Consider the following 18,975-nt stretch of genomic DNA (forward strand, 5'->3'; position numbering starts at 1 on the left):
TGGGAATATAAATTGCCTTTACAGCAATTGGCTTAACCGTTTGTCATTCATCGGGATTAGCCAGTCGATGGTTAAAGCGCACATCAATCAATCTGAAGCGTCTCTTCCTCGATTTAAACACGCCTGGACATGGGCTACTGAAGATGTTATAGGCTGAAGCCCAGATTTCTGGGTGTGTGGAAAAAAAAAAATGGAAAAAAATGAAAAGTGGTGATCTGAATTGACTGTAGTAGGCCTGTGGTTACAACCTGGGACGGCTGCTTAATGCCCAGTGGGCTCCGAGACTGCTTCTGAAGATCTCCTGGAGTGGCATGAACTGTGGGGTTAAAGACATACAAGTACAAACAAGCACATAGCTCTATATCTGTATATTGAATGTAATTTATTGAGGAGATGAGCAGGACAGATATGATTTGGCACAATGTAGAAAAGTGCGTCAATATCAAAACACAGTTTAGATTCTTCTTAAAAAAAAACAACTATTAAGGGCATATAGGTGTGTTACAATACAACAAGGAAGACACTCTTTGCAACAGTTCTAGTTCATTTTTATAAAGCAAAATATTGGAACTTGCGACAATAATGGTTGCATTTTTTACAGAAAAACTGAACTTAATAGCAATCATTTTTAACCTATAATAGCAACTACCTGAACAACAAACACAAAGCATATATTGGAAATTGCAGCTTTATGTTATCAAGATAGGGTGCCTGTAAAATTTTGACCGTTCTTTTTTTTTTTTTTTATGTGCAACTAAAAGGAACTCTTGCAATCTATGACTTTAGCAAATAGTACTCACTGCTTATTGACTCTTTTATTTCCAGCCAATGACACCAACCACCAGAATTTTTAGAGGAGTTAATACTGAGCTGAGTGAGTTTTTGTCAGTCAGTGTCACAGACAACAGGACAGCCACTCCGTCTGTTTTTTCTTTTTCAGGCTCCAGGAACAAAGGAGAGGATGCAGGTAGAAGATATGACCCGACATGTGGCCAAGAAAAGAAAAATGCGCTGTAAAATTCTAACTAAATTCCGCTGTGCTCGGTTAAACTGGTAGATAAGATAGCACAGGAATCAATTTGAACAATTCCATTGGAAAGACAAAAGTGTAAAACCTACACAAGAAGGAGGAGCGTTCAGATCAAGACGACCTTGATATTGTGGAAGAAGGACCGCAGTCCTTTTACTTACGTGGAAAAAAAAAAAGTGCCTTTGCTGAATCAAAAACCACAACAATAGCTTGAGAGACACAAGCATGTATAATTTACTCACCTGCAAAGGAAACAGACCGTGGGGGTGATGTCAGAGGGTAAGATATGCCTTGAATGTGTGCGAAATTTGGTGGAATGTATACAAATATATTGTACAAGTGTGGTATATCACATCTAAATTTTCAAATGTCTGGATTGTGCGAGACTCTCTCGTTTGAATATGAAGCTGCTTCACATTCACGATTTCCCAAATGTTGCCATTGAACTGATGACTAAAGGGATCATTTTCCTGCTGTATAGAAAAGGTGACGGCGATATTCTGAGCCGTAATGTGAGTAACGCTTTGTACGTAATGTTTGTTGTTCCCGACTGCCGCTGCAAACGAGAGCATGATGGGTGTTTTTTTTTTATTTTTTTTTTTTATCCTGTTTGGTCATTGTTACCGCCGGACAGTCAGCCGAGATGGACCAGGGTCATGACAGTAGTGTACTCGTGCTGCAGGCTGTCCGTGTCGGTGTCGCACAGTGTGTAGTCATCTTTAATGATTCGATCGCAGCCAATCTCGCCGTTGCCAAACAGGCCAAAGAGCGGAGTGTTGGGGAACACCTTGTGAAAAGCATCTGCCTCTACATTGGTCTGGTTGTTGTAGTAGTTCTGGCCTCTCCCCACGCAGGCGAACATGAACCCCAGGGTGTTTTTCTCTGGAATTTTGGCTGCCTTTAGCCGCCGGATCGTGGCTTCGGCCGCCTTTGCGCTGCCGACGTCTTGGTCCAAGAGGACAGACGCCCCCTGCACCTTAGGGCCACTGAGGGCCAGGCCCACGACGCCGTACGCACCCTGGCTACAGCTACAGAGTGAGAGATGATGGAAAGTGTGAGCAGTGCAGAGTGTGTAGAAAAATGATGCTGATAATTCAGCTTATTTACCTGCCATTATTTATCAGTTATTAATCAGAGCCTATTTGGCAGTGAGACAAAGGGGACAAGTAACAAGAGAAGTACAGATGTCAAACTTCAAAATGAGTTTTGAAGTGCGCCAGTGAATATAATGTATTCTCTGGTGCAGTGGGGGACTAGAGTTCTCTTCAATGTCGACAGTCAATTTGACCTTTGTTGCCCTATTTTTCTACAATAGCAAAATATACGTTTGATGGAGCCACAGGTTTGGACCTGGGCGAACATGTGTTTGAGAAAACCACAAAATACTTTGACAACATTGTATTTGCAGGAAATTACTTGTTACATGTTTGTACCAATATATTTATCCCATGTTTGCCTAGAAATAGTCTTGATTACACTGCAGGAAATGAACTCACCAGTGTCTGGGAGGAGAGAAGAAACTTTCTACCAGCCCTCCAGCGATCAGAGCTTTGCTCTTGGCCAGCGGCTCTAGCACCTGGTTGATGAAGCGCGCTCCTCCAGGTTTATACGCCTCATAAACAAACATCAGGACCACACGCAGTTCTGGGTTGTCAACTAGTCCTGGAAAGAAAGCAAGCACATCAAATAAAAATGTAAGAATTTTTTTTTTTTTCTTTTTTTTTTTTAAACAAAGTGTGGGAGATTTTAATGGAGGCTTCGCCCTTTTCCTTTTAGATTATAAAATAACTTGTGAGCCTGCACTCACCTGCTTCTTTCAGGGCTGTCGAAGAGATGGTCTTCTTACAAAAGTGAAAGGGCTTGATGTGGACACCCTCAGTGTTGGGGAACATGATTGCGTAGCCAGCCTCCCCCTCCTGGTGCTCCTGGGGTGGGCTGGAGCAAGAGCCACTGGGCGTCACTGTATAGAGAGCCAATCATGAAGCACCATAAAACAATATGTCATTCTCATTGCAGTTCCTTATCCACATTACTGGTCAAAGAATTTTTATTTCAGTGAAATATTATAAGCAGCTTTGGTCATTGATCCTTAACTCCAGTTAAAAGTGCACTGAAAGATTCTGGAGGAAAAAGTAAAGAAAATTGAGCGGCGCTGAGAAAGGACATGCAAGAGGAAACTCATGCACATTAAGAATGATGAATGTCAATGAGGCCAACACACCCCAGACCAGGCCATGTCTTCATGATTCTTGATATTCATTTTACATGAGCTATTGGGACAAGACAAGAAAACACCTTTAATATTTGCATTTCCATTGAAAAGTTGGAAGAATTGTATCTTGAGTTTGGTATACTGAATTTCTCAGCGTCACCACCTAGTGGCTATTAGAGGAGCTGCAGCTCAAAGATTATCCACTCAGCTGTGGTGAGAATTATTTTGAAACACTGAACCTCACAAAAATTGTATTAGCAAATGAGCTCCAAAAAAAGGAAACTCGATACACAACATGTGACGTCACATAAATAGTATAATCAAAGGCATTTAAAGTTTAGCAGATGGATGTGTAACCATGTACATGAGAAAACATCAGACTGTGCTGCCATAAATAGACAGAATCAGAAGACGGGCAGCCGCATTCACCACCTTTAAAGTGTTCCTGAGCCAAGCGCCTGCCGTGCAACTGAATGTGTACATTGATGAAAACCTTTCATTGTGTACAAACTCTGCAAATATCAGAATACGCTGTCATTCATCCCCATGCTCCACTGTGTTACAGATTACTTATAGAGGATTATGAGGAAATACTAGGCGTGTCATAAATAATCTTCTTATTACATATGCCTCTACCAACATGCAGAAATGATTCGTTGTACTCTAGGCTATTTGGCAGATCCGTTACAATCTGTACATGTACACTCAGCCTTTTACCATCAGAGATTTCATTTAGTTGGATTAGATGAGCGTGATGACCTCGCAGTGACCCTCAGGTGCAATATCACAGATCGTGAGTGTTACCACAAACAGCCGAGGCAGCCATGAAGCCTGACAGACGATGGGAGCCTGATAAGCCATCATCTTGAGGAAAGACAACATGGCTGATGGAGAGTCACTTCTCCGGGGGCTTGTGATTATATGGAGAAATGGGGAGCACAGCACCAGGCAGACGAGGCAATCTATCAGAGGGAAAGGCAGGGAGATGCCGGCCGCCAGTGGTGCTTTCCAACTAGGCAGCAGCGGACGAGATTAATGTGTAGTCTCTGCTGAAAGGTGGACTATTCCTCTACGATATGCTCACAAAAGCCTGGTTAGTTCAAATTTTCAGAGCACCACAGTAGAATAACATGCTAAGGCCACATATGATACATGTACCATCAAAGCTTTGAAGCTCATTTAACAAGCATTTGTATGTTGTGTTAAATGACATGATTCCTTGTGTGCAGCTAACCGTGGTTTTATCTGGGTTGAGGTGGGGATTTTATTTCTCATGAATGAGGAAATACGACTGAGACAGAAAAGAGGAACACTCACAGACTATGCCAGGTGTAGCGATGCCCATGATGTCACAGCCTTTGGGGAAGAGCAGGTTCAGTTCTCCAACTGTGTCTGGACTGTGGCGACTCTTTTTTGCTTCAATGTAGTTGAGGAAAAATAAACATGTTAGAGAGAAAGGTCGCTGAAGCGTAATCCTGTGCAAAGATTTTAGGGGTTTTCAAATGTTTAGAATATTGTACATGCAGTACAATCAAGGAGGTATTGGATTAATCCCCATTTCATTCTGCAGCTTGATAATAACCCCAAACATCAAGTCAAAGTCAGAAAGAATGTTCTTCAGCAACAAGGACAAGAAGTAATGCAGCAGTTTGTTTGGCTCCAATAGAGCCCTGATCTCAACATCGTTGAGTCAGGTTGGGATTACATGAAAGAGAAAAGAGACATTGGGCCTCATTCACCAATATCTTTTGAAGATTTTTCTTAAATTTGTTCTTAAGAAATGTCCGTAGAAAAAGTCGACGTGTTCTTAAACCCCGGATATGTTCGTACTTGCGTTCTCATATTGATGATGCTTTAATCGTCTTTTCTTGTTCACGTCATGCCACTATTATAGTGCAAGTCTAATCATAATTTAACCATCCACATACACCTTATTAAGAAAAAGTCATTTATTGGCTGCGGTGTTTGGCTTTGCCACCAAATCCATTATGTTAATGTCAATAGATGCTCATCAAAATGTTGTCAGTTGAATATTAGAAGTTAAGAGCCTCAAACTAAACAGTTGTTGGCCAGTCAAATATCCATTGCTGGAAAATAATGTGGAAATATTAATGGAAATGTGACATCTGTCTTAGTATCATCCAGATGTTTTTATGGAGATGAATGGAAAAGATTCTGACAATTATGTCAAATAATTGCAATTAAGTGATTATATAATAATTGCCTGCCCAATCAGCAATGGCTTGCAGTTCCATAGTAAGTGCCCTTCAACAAAATTGCAAGTTGTGTTGTATTTGAGTCGTATCTTTTTTAAGTAACCACTTGAAGTCAGTGTAAAACACAAACTGGTATTATGAATGGATCCTAGAGAACGCCCCTCCCCTTCAAATGGCCTGATGCCATCCACCTGGTTTAGGTGACCAAAGACAAAGACTAAAAATCATGTGAAAGGATGATGATATTGTTCTTAGCTCTCCTCTGTCCCGATTATAAGTGAATTTTATACCTTCTGTCAAATGTGTGGAAGGCATACAAAGGTTTTCAATCCCTCTGAATTTTTTTTACAGGGCAAGGTAAATGCAACGCTTTCTCGTACACACTTGCGATGCTGTTCATTTGGATAGAGCATATCAGATCGATTTTGTTGGAAATGCTACAGGACATCAAAGCCACAAAGCTTTGGTTCGGGAAAAACAGCAACATAGGCCTTGCTTGAAAAAAATTTAGGTTTTATTTTTTGTCAACAAAATAAGTAACAATAATAGATGTACTGGTACAGTATGGATGCCAAAGACGGCCTTACTTTCAGTTATTTTTACACTTTAAACTTCATACAGTGCTATTTTAGTCATCCCTTTTACTTAAGGATGGTGTTATACCACTACCCTCATGTCAGATATGTGTTTTCACCAAATCCAACTGTAATGTATGAGACAGATGTGCTTGTATGAGACATATTCTCTCCAATGAACACTGCAGAATAAAGTACCGAAGCACATTGTATATATGATACCAACCTTTACTCTGTCTGGAGGAATAAGGTTGTCCATTGAAGGCCTCACAGTCCACCATCGCCAGCACTGTTTTAGGCAGGAGAAATACTTTCTGGAAATAATCAGAAGCAAAGTGCACATTTTGTAACAACTTTAAAACATGCGTGAAGTTTCTGAACATATCCATCATCTCCAACAATATACCAAATCATTCAAAACATTAACCCCTGGTTGGGTAGTCATTACAAACTGCGGCCACTTAATAGCTTTTTAAAGAATTTGGTCGCAGTTTGTAATGACTACCCAACCAGTAGGTTGAGTCATGTTTAATTGGTTGAACTTAAACCACCATTACATCAACTTATTGAGTGTCTGAAATCATCTGAAGGTTTTCATCCGAGGAATTTAACTCAAAGTCTTTAACATCACATTTACATCACATTTCATTCACGTGACGCTTTTATCCAAAGCGACTTACAATAAGTGCATTTCAACCATGAGGGTACAAAAACCCAGAACAACAAGAATCAAGAAAGTACACTTTTCTTCAAGAAAGCCAAACTACAAAGTTTTATCAGTAAGTGTCATTTTTAAACGCTGCTAAAGTTTAATAGGAAACATTTACAATTCTGCTTGTAAGTTGGGCAATTCACCCTGTGATGCACGTAACTGTAGTTTATAGCAAAACGTCGGCATGCTGTTTGCAATATTCAAAGTCTTATTCCCCCACAACGTGGAGGAACCTCCTTCACAAGGTCTGTCCGACATTTTAAATGTACAGCTTTCCTTTTGTATTCCCTTGTGTGAGTTCAGGTAGCTTACCTCCACTTCTTCAGCCAGCTTGCCGCAGAGGGCATGGACCTCTGACGTGGAGGGACCACAGGCGGACACCCAGGCCAGCTGCTGCTGAGTCCTGAGCACCCTGCGGGCACAGTTTCTCCACAGCCTGCACACGCTGAGGAGAAACAATTGTTTGTTTGTTTGTTTGTTTGTTTGTTTGTTTGTTTGTTTGTAAGTAAGTAAGTAAGTAAGTAAGTAAGTACAGACAGACAGACAGACAGACAGAAAGAAAGAAACGCACATGCAGCGGAGTTAGCTCGTCTGCTCGCGCTTCCGTCAACAACAACAAAAACAACAACAACACGACAGATTAAACCTCGATATCAGGCCAAGTGACCGTAATGACCGAAAGTCCTGCTGTTACTTCAGCTTCTTTGGTGTCTCGTTACTTTTTTGTTGTTGTTGTTTTTGAGAAATAGCTAAGCCCATTCACGACAGCTAAATGAAGTGTTTAGCATACAAACATTTTTCGTTACCTCGCGATCCGGAGAAGAGATTTGGTCGGTATGAACGTCAGAATCCTCTCAACCACTTCCGCGACATTACTGAGCACGTATGCAGCCTTACTGTCTTGGAAAGAATCAACAAAATCTTGATTTTCACTCATGTTTCACTTGTCGTCTCGGGAGTTTCCAGCACGGCTGTCCAACTACGAGCTCTCACCTCTGAACTTTCACCTCTGAACTTTCGCCGCTGCCGAGGCGTATGCAGGCGACACTGCTCCCCCAACGGTGAGGAGGAGCTACAGCAGCTAAGCTGCCCCCCCCCCCATATTTACTGTAATTTATTGTCCAACTTGATAAAAGCGCAACTTTTGAAATACATTTGTTTTGACTGGTGGTTGTATAAGCAAGAAAACACATTTCTCTTCATTTCTGCTGACGGTTATCTGATCTATGCTTCTTCTTTTCTTTTTTTTTTTTTTTCCTCTGGTGAAATACTGTATACTTCCCTTTTTTTAATCCTTTAAAGGTTTGAGGGGGGAAAATCCTTTGCGGTGGAACAACTCATGTCCATACTTGGGGTACAATCTGTAAAAGGGGTCATTAGTAAGTATTGTTTCATTTTAGGGCATTGCAACTCAATTTTTGGAAATTACTATCAAATACTTTTTTGAATACTTTACATGTGAGGGCTCATGTAACTGACTGTACTAGTGATCAACTGCTACAAGTGTGGTTACACCACACAACAAGATTGTGATGTGTTTTCCCATTCAATATACAAGTGGTACTTCAACTGGAAAAGTCTGGGGCTGTGCTTTGCAATGCATTATGAGAGGTGAAAATTTTCTCATCTGATATTTAACACTTTTCCATATTTCTTCTTCTCACCATCTTGAAGAACAAAGAAAAAATATTTGCAATGATGCCCAGCAAAGTAAATTATTTGATTCAACTGTTTATTCATGATTTTTACATTTCCAAGATAAAATGGGAGACAAAAATCAAACAAATCACTTTAGAAAAGAAGTCATGTACATAAAGGAACAGAAAAGTGAGGATGGCACACAAACATTTCTTTCACTTAGCTGAAACAATACATTCGCAACTGTGCTAAGAATTCCTTCCTGGCCAAATTGGAAAAAAAAACTGACACTGAATAAATGTTTACAATACAGAAAAAATAAACGGACACAAGCAACTTTACAAAAGTACATATAATAAAATTCACTTTTATATAACCGTGGCTTAAATTATGGCTTCATTCATGATGATAATGTGCAGCATTTTCCCCCAAACAAGTGCAAATTCCCAACATATACACGTCAACCTTTTAAGATATACAGTGAATTTGAACAGACCTTTGATTACAGTGTGTAACGAACAGTGGAGCCGAACTGTAGCTCACCAAATCTTTTTCTGCTACATCGTGTACAGCTTGTGTCTTGAAGATGATGAGGTCAGAGAAGACGAATAAGCACCAGCCCCAACATTATCTGTAACAGCCGTATGTGGGAGCCGGGCGTATTCGGAGTGGATGAGGCAATGTGGGGAGAGGAGCACAGCTGGGTCAGATGTTAATCATCTCCATTAGAGTCTGATCCAGCAACTGCTTAACACTCAGGCCCTCTTCTTTAGTGCGTGTGAGTTTATCTGTTAATATAGCATTGCATCAGTTAAAAAAGAGAAATCATAAAACAAACAGTGCAAAGATGCTCAGAATATGAACAGACAAAGCTTTAGTCCAGGATAACAGTGACAGACGTGCTGGTTATTGTTACAAACCTCATGAGATTAAAAGTAGTAGTAGTAGTACTAGTAATAATAATACATTTCATTTATATAGCACTTTTCAGGATACTCAGACGCTTAGTAAAAGGTCAGCATTCATTAACTAAGTTCATATCGCCACCTTACATTACGATACTGCAAGCCAATTCCACAGAACCACATAATGTATTAATAATGTGATTTTAAAAGCATACCGTTATGTTGCACTCAAGCTATAGACAGGGCTGTACTTAAGACTGTATTATCTGTGTTGAGCAACACAAAGGCTTGAAGCAATTCTTTTTTTCTTTTTTTTTAGCAAATCTGATGTGGCAGCAGATTTGAATGAACCTACACAATATTGAGTCCTCGCTCTCTCTCCCCAATGTGTTTTAGGTGAATCAACAAACTCCAAATTCAACTAAATTGCAAAGAAAATACAATTAAACCACAATATGGAGACCCACATTGTATAATCATTATTATTGGACATTCCAGGTTTTTCCATTTGATTTTTGACAAATTCAGCATTCAAAAGGTTTCAGAGTGGTTAGAACAGGCCGCCCCGCCGTTAAATAGGTAGATACTTGGTACGCTGATGGAGAGTTTTCTTGCTGCCACACGCAAAACGATTCAATCTCCTGCTGTGTCACAATTTAGCCTTCATTGAAATTAATGTTATATATCCAAGACTCTCTCAGTAGGTGGGGGATTGTCACAGGGTTCAGATCCACATCACCAAAATCAATGTGTTATTAATGCCTCACATGATCAAAATGCTGAAGTGAAAATCTTCACTGAAATGCTACAGGTTAAAAAAAATATTTTTTTTTTTAAATAAATAAAAAAAAGAGGTAAAATCTGCATTACAGCCGAAACAACAGCTAGTTTGGTTCTCAGTACAGCTAATGTGCTACATCTTGTGATTTTCAGTTTATAACTGATTAGGTTTGTTGAAAACTCAACTTCAGTTTAGGAATGTAGAAAGACTTCTTGGCCACTTGCAATATTCAAGTCTTTCCCAGCTGTGGACGCCAAGAATCATCACCAGGCCTCACCCCATGAACAGCAGCACAATGAAGATTACAACTGGGTTCATGTGGTACAGCCCTGACAATAACTGAGGAAATATATCCATTTCATAACTTTTTAAGCATGCATAATGTGAAAATCTTCCATTTGTAATCCCATTCGTTGAAAGCATTGCTTGTCGTAGTGTTGTTGTGTAGCTGTGTAATAGACATTGTTGTCTACACTTTTTTTTAAATTAAATAAACAGCATGAGACAACACTCCTGGACATTAGAGCATTAGAAAAACTAAAGCATACGAGAGCCTATTCCAGATTACGCCTCGTTTAAGGCTACTCTCAGTTCATTGGTCAGAAGGCGGTTTTTGTCAAGCTGCTTGTATAGATGGTCTTGGCAGTCAGAAAGCAGGAAGGAGAAAACAGAAAGAGACATAAGGCAGATTAGTACAAAAGACAAAGAGTTAGTGACACCAAACAAGTGTCAGTTTGTATTAAAGCTGTTGAACTGCATGAATACAACAGTAACTATCCGTCATCACCTTTCTGAAGGGTCTCAAAATTGCTTGCTGTCCTTGTTAGCCTTAGCAAAGTCATCCATTCATTATTGCTTTTTTTTTTTTTTAAACTGTTTTTCCTGTAGCTTTCACTAATAAATGTGTTTCCTTTTCTCCCCAGCAATAATGAGGATAGCCTGGAGAAAGCCGGTTAGTTATTGCATGTTCCAGATGCCATTATTCAGTGTCAATAGAGTTTGTGTTGGGGTTTAAGCTGAGCCGATCATACTGGAAACTAAGGAAACACTTATGGAGGTCTTGCAGCACAACCTTTTCACCATGATAGTTCTTTGATACATTTTCATGAACTCAATTTTGACACTTTTTGCAATCTACAATTTCTCTCCAACAGCCAGTCAATATAGTCACACTTTAAATGTGTGTCTTTATAGTAGTTTTCAATCTTATTGGCCAAGTCTGCCATTTATGCCTTGGATTTAAAATGCTTTGCTATGCATAGCTACAACATACGTTTGTTTGGTTACGTCTTCTGATGTATTTCTGTCAAGGTAGCTGCTCAAGTAGTGTTGAGGACTTGCGCTTACTGTTGCTACACTACGTTCACTCGTACTGAACTAGGACAGAATCTTATGGATGTTAACTTTATAAGGAGGCCCAAGAACATAAAAAAAAAAAAAAAAGAATTGTTCTACGATGTTTGAGTCAGAAACTTCAGAATCCCTCGTGACAGCCAATACTGCTCAGAAACCGCAGTATAAATCACTGATTAATCTCCATACTTCCATTATAAAAAAAAAAAAGGAACAGTCCTCTCAAACAGGAAAAGGAACAGTAAATGGGAGAGGAGCTTCATAGTTTATTCAAAAGCTACTTGACAAAATAAATTAAACACATAAAAGACAAAACAAAAAAACTAAAAAGTTTGGACAAATTGAAATGAAGAAACATTGCGAGAGCAAGGGGAAGGGCTGACATAGATAGAAGAATGTTTATTTTACAGAAAGCATTGTGGCTCAAAAGTCTGTATGAGAGATGAACAAATGGACGCCAGCAGCGATGGCCCAATGTGCAGGAGTGACAGGGCAGTGAAGAATATACAGAAACAAAGGAAATGGAAAGTTGGGCTGCGCTGCACAGGAGAAAAATTATGATGCTCAACCAGCTTCTGGAGTGAAGGGTAGACAAATTTAGCTGTGAAAAACAAAAGGACACAAGTGTTGGAGGGATAAATAAAAGATGGCATGAAAGATGAGTAACATGCAAAACCAAAGAAGGAAAAGGGATGCAGGGAGAAGGCAGACAAGCTAGATAAAGAGTATAAAACAAAAATAAAATGTGGCTGTGCTGCAAGAAACTATAACAGGAAACCAACATTACTACTTTACTTGCTTTCCATATCAAGAGGGGTGCAAAAATCTGGCCTAATCTGGCACCTTTAGTTCAATCACAAATCTTTGTTAGACTAGCAGTAAAGGCCAATTTAAAAATCAACCATCTATAATAAAGTAAAACCCACTGCACTCAGACATGCTGCAAGAGGGAACTATTGTATGTTGCCAACAGTGGTTAGGGGTGTTAAGATCTAAGGAACAGAGCAGAAAGAAGCATGTGGTGAATTACATGGAAGTCATGTCGTTGAGGGCGTGGTCCAGCTCCTCGCTGATGGCCTTGTACTTCAGTTTCTGGGCATACAGCTCATCTATTGTGTAGTAATTATTATCAAGTGGCAGTAAGGGATTTGAAAATAAGAACAGAAAAATCACAACGTCAGAGAACAAAAGTCAAAAGGAAAATACAAATAGAGAAACTGGGGGGGAAAAAAGGCATGACAAAAATAGGAAGGGTGTATGACAGCTGCTGATGTTGTGTCAGATTCCTGAGGAGTCACTGAGAAAGCACCTCACATGTTCCATGACCCTGCGAGCACAGCTCGGGACTAGCTGGCCTTGAGCAGTCACTACATTAGAATGCCAAACTGCACTGAGGTGAGAAATAATGTTGCTGCCAACATGAATAATATCACATCGGCCTCTGTGGTTCACTGCTGCGTTTTATTCCACCCTGGTAGACAACTGACAGTGCAGATATCGTTCCTGAGCACCATTTAACAACCTGCTGACCAGATAAATAACCTCATGCGACACAAAAGCTACCCAAAAAAGATTCGTCTTTTTTTTTTTAAATTAGAAATTAAAATATAAACTGCCGTTTATGCAGGATTTTAGAGGAAGACTCTGCGAGGACACCTGATTACAACCCCTTATATTTTGTGAAAAACCTGAAAGCAAACAGACAAAAAAAATCAAGTGCAAAAGATTCATACCCTCGAGGTCATCAATGGTCTTCTCAAGCTTGGCGACTGATCTCTCAGCGAACTCAGCACGGGTCTCAGCCTGAGTGGAGGAGTACAGTTATGCATGAGCAATTTCCATTAAGAGGTTTACTTTACTAACCACAGCCCTACAAGAAACAAAGTACTCATTCCCAATACAAATATATAGTCAGCATATTTGAATCAACTAGCTAATGAGTCACATCCCATCCCTACAGTTTTAAAACAATGATTTGTAACTGGAGCCAACTCACCTCCTTCAGCTTGTCTGTCAGAACCTTGATCTCCTCCTCGTACTTGTCCTCCTTCTGCGAGTACTGTGGTCACATACAAAAGGCAAGAGTTAGGAAAACACACAAGACAATATAACACACAAAGTTTCTCAAAAACCTCACAGGTTTATACAGTGAATTGTCTTGGATCTTCTTGGTACCTTCTCTGCCTGGGCCTCCAGAGACTTCAGGTTGTTCTGAACCGTCTTCAGCTCCTCCTCAAGCTCAGAGCATTTGCTGTTGAGTTATGGTGTGGTTGAACGAGCAGAAAAATGCCAAAAACAGAAGGAGAGAGGTGTCAGAGAAAAACATTACAACAAAATAAGCCCGAAACAGATGGGATGGAGAAGGAAAGGATGCCGTTACCTCTCAGACAGCTCAGCGCGCTCCTCTGTACGTTCCAAGTCACTCTCAATGATCACCAGTTTACGGGCCACCTGAAGTCACAGCACACAAAGTCTAGTCCCACACTGGTTTCGTACATCACGGGACACTCAGACAGAACTTCCTTTTTGTACCTAATTTAATTCAAATAATTGCTTATAACGGAGGACATATACATTGGTCAGAAAATAGCCAGTGATATCAGCTGTTAGATCAGAGTAAAGAATGTAGAAAATGCAAAGCTCAAAGTTAAGAGTGCTGTGAACAGCTGAGAAACTTGCCTCCTCGTATTTGCGGTCCGCCTCCTCAGCAATGTGTTTGGCCTCTTTGAGCTGGATCTCCTGCAGCTCCATCTTCTCCTCGTCCTTCATTGCCCTGTTCTCAATAACCTTCATGCCTCTGAGGGAAAGAAAATATTACAGCGGGTAAGTTTAAGTAATGTTGTGGAGAATTCCCTCTTGTATAGCTGACAAAAACCTCAGTAGCTTGTCTCATGAAACCCCAGAAAATGCCACTCAGGGCACATGGTTCCTGCTGATGTCTCATATTGGTGAGCAGTCTGAACTTCAAGAGGGAATTCACAGACTTTCAAATAATAGACTACTGTCTGGACATAATGTCTGGATACTGTACACAGACATACACAGGTCTGTTAGACTGTGGCAGACAATGTTTACATGATAACTGTGTGTGAGAAGCCATGGATGAATTGACACTAAGTAAAGCATAAATTGGTCTGTATTATTCATGTTGTCAATATTTACACTTGTATCAAAAGGCTTCATTGAAGTTTCCATCAAAATGCCACAGGCATGCCGAATGCAACATTGGTCAGGACGAACCCAAATAATGTATTAATGACACCGTGCAAAACATCATCTAAGAAAACTATTTTCTTCTCGTGTTTAAATTCTGTTGTGCAATACAACTGCCAGCAACCGGTGGCAGCACTGAGCAAAATGTTGAGATCAGCATGTGCGAACCATAAAACTTGAGTCTCTATTTGTCTTAAAAGCCATTCCGTGATCAATGTGCTCCAAAACGTTGACAACAGCGAGGGATCTATTAGAGTGATTGTTTTTTCAAAATATCCAAACAGGTTGTTGAAACATACTGCAACACCCATTTTCATAAAGAGGACAGCACTCCTCAAGGAATAATATGAGGTGATGGGGAACAAAAACACACAAAATGTGTCATTCAGTGCATATCCACACATTTAAGTTGTCTTTTTTGTTGTTTTTTTTCCCCTCTATGGTATGACATGAGTGGAGTGTGTTGACCATGAGGGGGTCCATCTTCCAGGTGCAGGATATTCACCTCTCGCTCTCATCAGCAGCCTTCTCAGCCTCCTCCAGCTTGGTCAGAGCTGTGGACAGACGCTCCTGAGCTCGGTCCAACTCCTCCTCAACCAGCTGGATACGTCTGTTCAGGGAAGCTACATCACCCTCAGCCTAAGAGAGCACAACACCGCAAACATATAGGGTCAAATCAAGTTTGCGTGGCCAAGACATGTGCACTACAATATAGTTTATTTGGTTTTGCAAGGCTTTCAGTGTTTTGGCAATGCTTCTCCAAGGGAAGCAGGGAGCAGGGGATCGGTGGGGAGCAGGGGATGGGTGGGGAGGGAAGGATGCACTGCTGTGTTTTGCACGGTTTAAACACAGGTTAGCAATACATTTAAAGATATTCTAGAGTTGTATCCACTGTTCCGTCCTGCTTTTTTTTTTTTTTTTTTTTTTTTTTTTGTTATTGTTAAACCTGCAATTTCCCGTCTCACGGTGATTCAATTATCTTGTCGCATACACAATACACAATGCGGCTGCAGTGTAGCATTATGGCAGGGATAAAGACACCTCCCTGTGTTCAAACTAGCAGGTGTTTTTGTTTTTGTTTTATCTCGGAGGACCTGTGGTGCTGCTGTAATGTTAGCCTACTCGTAGCAGGGATGTTTGTTTATTCGAGCCGTGCAGGGTGGTGTCCTTTCATCCACCCATCCTTTGCTCACATCCTCCAGTGGGCTAATTTCAAACTCTACCCAATAATCGGTCTGTAATGCGAGCATGTACCGTCGCCGCCTGGGCCTAGACGCCACGCTTTTTGACCAGGTCTCCGCCTAATGCCGTCGGCAGCCTGGGGACTAATTGCCTTAAATGATGAGCTGCTTACTGCTTCCCTCGCACTCCTCTCCTGGTTCAGTTCCCGCTGTAGTAGCGCTGCCCGATCCTCCGCCGCATCGGCCTGCTCCTGCAATGACTTGATTTTCTTTTTCACGGCTTCCAGGGAGCTCCCACCGGCCATATTTTTTAGCTGTATTTATCTCTGCTCAACTAGATTTCTCGCAGCTCTGTGCGGGTTACCTTCGCGCAGACACACACACACACACACACACACACACACACACACACGTTTGGGGAAGCGGCGCGTTTGATCCCTGCCTCCACCACTTTTAATCAACCGCTGATGAGGATTGGGAGGTGCCACCGGCCCCGGAAGTACCTCATTTTACCCGCAAATGATTAAAATCATTACCTGAATAAAAAAAAAATATACGATTTATATTGATTTCTGGCGTTCTTTAAAGGCAATATTATGTCATTGTTTATACTTTTTTGGACACAATATAACTATTTAATTCCCGAGCTATTTTAGGTGCATCCCCTACTGTTAAATTGAGCCAACCCTATCAAAATCACAGATTCAAACATCACACACTGATTGTCATAAGCTACCACAAAAGTAGGAGTGTATCTGAATCACTTTTACGCACCAATAATTAATCGTTTAACGTATTAAAACAACAAAAATCATATTCTTATTAGTAAAAAAAAAAAAAAAACGTTGCTACTTAGACCTCAGAGGTGCTGCAAGTGCAATTATTTCATTTCAGACCGCTAAAACTTGTGTCTGCCTTTACAAAACACTGTCACCCTTTTGTATTCCTTATTACATTGATTTTTATTTTGTACTCATTTTGTTATTTATATTTTTTCCCAGCTAAATTGTGTCCTTTTGCGCTTTTGTATTTCATTAATTTAGTCTAGTTGGTTTAGTTTTAGTTTTCAAGTGCATTTTAGTGATAAATAAAGTTGATCTTTTTATCTATCTGTTTGTAACGTCGTTGCAGCTGACTTTCCAGTTGCTACCTCATTAATTACGCTTAATTGGCGTAACATTAAACGCAGCCAATAAAACGTAGAAATTTCAACCGGGTTGGGCATTAACTGTGGGGTGACAACTGAAACCACTACGACCACAATCTGTCAAGGATTTCACGGGCCAAAATATACCTGTAAAAAGCCCGACTCAAACCACACTAGCCCTCAGAATTCGTCCAAATGTCTGTGGAATGCACTGGTAAGGCAGTGAGCTGTGACTTTGTCATATACAGCACAAGAGCTAAATTTAACTATTCATATATTGATCCTATATGAAACCCACAGGTTCCTTATAATTGATTATTGCATAATTTAAGCATTTCAGTAAATCTGTATGGGGGCTGGTAATCTTAGTTTCTGAGGGGAGACAAAGGGTGTTTCAACGTCAAACCATTAGGTTTTTCTCCACCACTCTCTGGTACCATCAGCCCAAACTCACATCTGCGGCCTTCTTCTCAGCGAGCTCCAGTTTCTCCTGGGCATCCTTCAGAGCTTCGGAGTACTTGTCCAACTCATCCTCAGTTGACTTCAGCTTCTTCTGAAGCGCTACCAGGTCATCCTCAAGCTTGAGAAACGAGAAGAGTTTTATTTACACGTAGAAGATTCTCTCACTCAATCTCAACGCCAAGTACACGACACCGAGTGTCCCCTAATAATCTTTAAGGAGTGAAAATAACAGACTGTCGTGCTACTACATAAATTGCATTACTAATTTAGACAAGATCAGACAATTTTCTTTAAGCCTATTGTCTTAAATGACAGTTTGTCTTATTATTTAACAGTGTAGCTAAATAATAGAGAATCCAACAATAAATATAAAATGTTCCCAACACTGCCAGCCTCACGAAGTCCACATATGAGATGAAAGCAAAAAGGATACCTCATATCATTTTTAAAATGTAACTAATCATATGAAAACAAGCTTAATAATCCACAATGGTATGACACTGGATAAGAACCATTTAGTGCCATGCGCAACGTGCCATGGGCACCGGTGCGTAAACGCACCAGAGATGGTTTCACACTGGACGCCGACCTGTTTGCTTCTGTCCTCAGCTGCCTTCTTGTCTGACTCAGCCTGCTCAGCTCTGTCCATGGCATTCTCCTTGTCGAGCTTGAGCATTTGCATCTTCTTCTTGATGGCATCCATGGCTCCTTAGTGTTGGGGGTGCCCGGGCTAACTAAAAACAAAAGAAAATGAATGAAGGGATCGGAGCGTCTGAACCACACTGAACGCCAGGCTGGAGTGCGAAAACTCGCTGTGTAGTGAGGCAAATATGTAATTTGGCAGGGCAGTTACTGGATACCTAATACGTTTTTGGAAACAACTGCAGCTACTTGTCAACGTGGGACCTGACTTTTTTTCTGAATCTCTTCACTGATTCGCTCTTCCAAGACATTTGACCACTTCTGTGACTATACATGGGGTACCGACGTCAGGAAGTCACTCCCCCCTCACGGCAAGACGTCCACTCCTATTTCTAACACTCTTCACGTGGATGTAGAGTGTCAAGACTCATTGAATCTGGTCAAAGGGCAGAGAAGCCATCACTGGGCCATTACCTTGGTATATAGTATATATACTATGCGTGTGAGCAGAGGAAGATACAGAAGCTCTGGAATTTCAACAGGCCAAATTAAAGGATTTGAAGTAGTTTTATGAATCGTTCCTTCACATTTCAACAATTTTTTTTCTAACTTATTCAGAGATCAACCCTGTCTAAAATATAATAGCATTTCATGTATTAAAGCTATTCACACAAAACAAATACATGTGATTGGATAAGCCCCTGTGAAAGTTCTTCTCCCTTTGGGGGGTGTCATATTAGCCAGTACGGCTTGTTTGTCTTGCAGGGATCATTTCAGCAGCTCTCTTACAACATAGTTCAACATCCGAGCGGCAATCGGATAGGCTTTGCTCTCAGTAGAGTTATATCATCAAGCTTGTCCAACTCCTCTCTCAGCTAATACATTCCTGAGAGATCCATCTCAAATGG

The 18,975-nt window shown here is 40.6% G+C and overlaps 2 protein-coding genes across 8 annotated transcripts; both read right to left on the reverse strand.

The window, feature by feature from the left end:
• Positions 1-363: 363 nt before the first annotated feature.
• On the reverse strand, positions 364-7,755 carry fbxo22 (F-box protein 22). The gene is made up of 7 exons (XM_069174270.1): positions 7,552-7,755; positions 7,058-7,190; positions 6,260-6,347; positions 4,560-4,658; positions 2,838-2,990; positions 2,527-2,692; positions 364-2,058 (listed from the first exon to the last, which is right to left on the reverse strand). The coding sequence occupies exons 1-7, from the start codon at positions 7,680-7,682 to the stop codon at positions 1,665-1,667; spliced, it is 1,164 nt and encodes a 387-aa protein (XP_069030371.1). The 5' UTR covers positions 7,683-7,755; the 3' UTR covers positions 364-1,664.
• Positions 7,756-8,460: 705 nt separating this feature from the next.
• Positions 8,461-18,240, reverse strand: LOC138212852 (tropomyosin alpha-1 chain-like). Of its 7 annotated transcripts, XM_069173482.1 has the most exons (10): positions 18,015-18,238; positions 17,418-17,543; positions 15,141-15,274; positions 14,102-14,219; positions 13,803-13,873; positions 13,598-13,673; positions 13,419-13,481; positions 13,156-13,225; positions 12,453-12,531; positions 11,796-12,023 (listed from the first exon to the last, which is right to left on the reverse strand). In XM_069173482.1, the coding sequence occupies exons 1-10, from the start codon at positions 18,126-18,128 to the stop codon at positions 12,020-12,022; spliced, it is 855 nt and encodes a 284-aa protein (XP_069029583.1). In that variant the 5' UTR covers positions 18,129-18,238; the 3' UTR covers positions 11,796-12,019. The 7 variants fall into 7 exon arrangements, with proteins under 7 accessions (XP_069029584.1, XP_069029587.1, XP_069029585.1 ...); XM_069173483.1 differs by lacking the exons at positions 11,796-12,023; positions 12,453-12,531 and adding an exon at positions 8,461-9,171 and having other exon boundaries at positions 18,015-18,240; XM_069173484.1 differs by lacking the exons at positions 11,796-12,023; positions 12,453-12,531 and adding an exon at positions 10,556-10,707 and having other exon boundaries at positions 18,015-18,240.
• Positions 18,241-18,975: the final 735 nt, after the last annotated feature.

Source organism: Embiotoca jacksoni, unplaced genomic scaffold, assembly GCF_022577435.1.
Source record: "Embiotoca jacksoni isolate LCO1_2020_lvr unplaced genomic scaffold, fEmbJac1.0.p SCAF_6, whole genome shotgun sequence".
NCBI classification, from domain to species: domain Eukaryota; kingdom Metazoa; phylum Chordata; class Actinopteri; family Embiotocidae; genus Embiotoca; species Embiotoca jacksoni.